Source organism: Sphaeroforma arctica, assembly GCF_001186125.1.
Source record: "Sphaeroforma arctica JP610 unplaced genomic scaffold supercont1.482, whole genome shotgun sequence".
NCBI lineage: Eukaryota > Ichthyosporea > Ichthyophonida > Sphaeroforma > Sphaeroforma arctica.
This window is the reverse complement of record NW_014040076.1, coordinates 66602-69001: the sequence shown is the minus strand read 5'-3', so window position 1 is coordinate 69001 and position 2400 is coordinate 66602. Positions and strand designations below refer to the sequence as shown.

The window sequence follows — 2400 nt, the reverse complement described above, 5'->3', positions numbered from 1 at the left end:
ATATATGTAATATATGTATTTATTTATACATGTATGTATATGTGTATGTGGGTGCGTGTGTATATGTATGTGTTTGTTGCGTATATATATATATATATCTATACATATATATATATAGGTGTGTGTGTCTCCATTTCGGTTTCTGTGTATGTGTCTGTTTTTATGTATATATATATATACTAACATATACATATATACTTGTATAGATATGTGTGTATGTTTCTGCGTTATACAAAAGGTGTATATATATAAATGTGTGTGTGTGTGCGTGTGTGTACGTTTCTGCGTTGTACAAATAGCATACACTTATAAATATTTATATATGTGTGTGTGTGTGTGTGTGTGTGTGTGTGTGTGTGTGAGGGGCTGTGAGGGTGTGGGTGTGGGTGGGTGTTTATTTGACGTGTATATATATATATATATATATATATATAGTTTTATATATCCATATATATATGATTATTTCTTTCTTTCTTTCTTTCTTTCTTTCTTTCTTTCTTATATATAAATATATATATATATATATATATATATTACTGAACGTGACAGACTGGCAGCTGTGTCTTTAAGTTGCTTGATAATTTATCATTGATATGCTTCTCGCTGTCAAGTAGCCGTTTGTCAACCTATTGATGCCAGTATATTAGTCTGCCATCAACGCTTAATTTTTCATAGACGAGAAAAGCATATGCGAGTGAGAGCGCACCGGAGTAACCGGAGTTACTAACCAGTTTGTATCTCATCTGCGTACTACCCTCTTCTTATTCAACTGAGTTGCTATTGCAGGAGTGTATGCATATGAGACACGCGTCTGTTCACACCACAGTTGTTTTCGCTCATGGCCCTTTCCTTTGATACCTCAGGTAGTGACTACTATCGACTGGTGCGATGTCGCAGTTGCAGTGTTCGGTTGAGTTGGAGTGGCTGTCCGTCACAGGAGAGGTGAGGAAGAAAAAAGTTCTCAAGTCAACGAGTGCGTCTGTATCGCAGGTATGTGTGTATAATAAAGATTCTCTAATGTGTGTTAAAGTGAAAGATTCCCAAGTCAACGAGTGCGTCTGTACCGCAGGTATGTGTGTTAGTGTGACAGATTCTCTAATGTGTGTTTAATGTGAAAGATTCTCTAATGTGTGTTAAATGTGAAAGATCCCCAAGTCAACGAGTGCGTCTGTATCGCAGGTATGTGTGTTAATGTGACAGATTCTCTAATGTGTGTTAAATGTGAAAAATTCCCAAGCCAATGGGTGCCTTTGTATCGCAGGTATGTGTGTTTAATGTGAAACATTCTCTAATGTGTGTTAAATGTGAAACATTCTCTAATGTGTGTTAAATGTGAAACATTCCCAAGCCAACGGGTGCCTTTGTATCGCAAGCATGTGAGTATAATGTGAAGATTCTCTAATGTGTGTTTAATGTGAAGATTCTCTAATGTGTGTTTAATGTGAAAAATTCCCAAGTCAACGAGTGCCTCTATATCGCAGGTATGTGTGTTTAATGTGAAAAATTCCCAAGCCAACGGGTGCCTTTGTATCACAGGTATGTGAGTTTAATATGAAAGATTCCCATGCCAACGGGTGCCTTTGTATCGCAGGTATGTGTGTTTAATGTGACAGTTCTCTATTGTGTGTTTAATGTGAAAAATTCCCAAGTCAACGAGTGCCTCTGTATCGCAGGTATGTGTGTTTAATGTGAAAGATTCTCTAATGTGTGTTAATGTGAAAGATTCTCTAACTTGTGTTTAATTCAAAAGTTTCCCTAGCCAACGGGTGCCTTTGTATCGCAGGTGTATGTGTTTAATGTGAACGTTCTTAACGCCCAAGAGTGTCCTATATCCCCCAGGAATGTGTATACGTTTATTTTGCTCATTCACAATCGCCCCATCAAATTGATCTCATGGCTCATCTTAACATGAAGGATTATGCGTGTTACCAATACTGGGTTTTAGGATTTAGAGTATAAACTGACCTTCCTTCACATGTACAAACGGCACAGTCTTAAAGCGGTCAATTCAAAAATACTTCACCACATACCATAGCAATATTCTGATCAATGAACTTTGGTTTTTCTGTACGATACAGGTTGGCGGATTGTTTATAGAAATTGAACTGCCCGGGAAAAAGACCAAACCGGTTCGGATCCCGGTCTCTGGTAAAGCGTCTGTTTTCCGCAAGTTCGTCAAGCAAGGTACGTAGCCTCTGCATATTATGAATTATGAGTTAGTTATGTATTTGTGAGTGTGGGTGCGAGAGAGTTATATAGCCTCTGCATACAATCAGTTGGTCATGTATTTGTGGGTGTGAGTGCGAGAGAGTTCTATAGCCTCTGCATACAAACAGTTGGTCATGTATTTGTGGGTGTGGGTGCGAGAGAGTTCTATAGCCTCTGCATACAATCAGTTGG

General features: G+C 38.1%; 1 protein-coding gene across 1 annotated transcript; it reads left to right on the top strand.

Moving 5' to 3' along the window:
- Positions 1–888: 888 nt before the first annotated feature.
- On the top strand, positions 889–2192 carry SARC_06647 (hypothetical protein; the record flags this gene model as incomplete). The annotated part of the gene is made up of 2 exons (XM_014299443.1): positions 889–990; positions 2079–2192. 2 exons carry the CDS (start codon positions 889–891, stop codon positions 2190–2192), a joined length of 216 nt encoding a protein of 71 aa, XP_014154918.1.
- Positions 2193–2400: the final 208 nt, after the last annotated feature.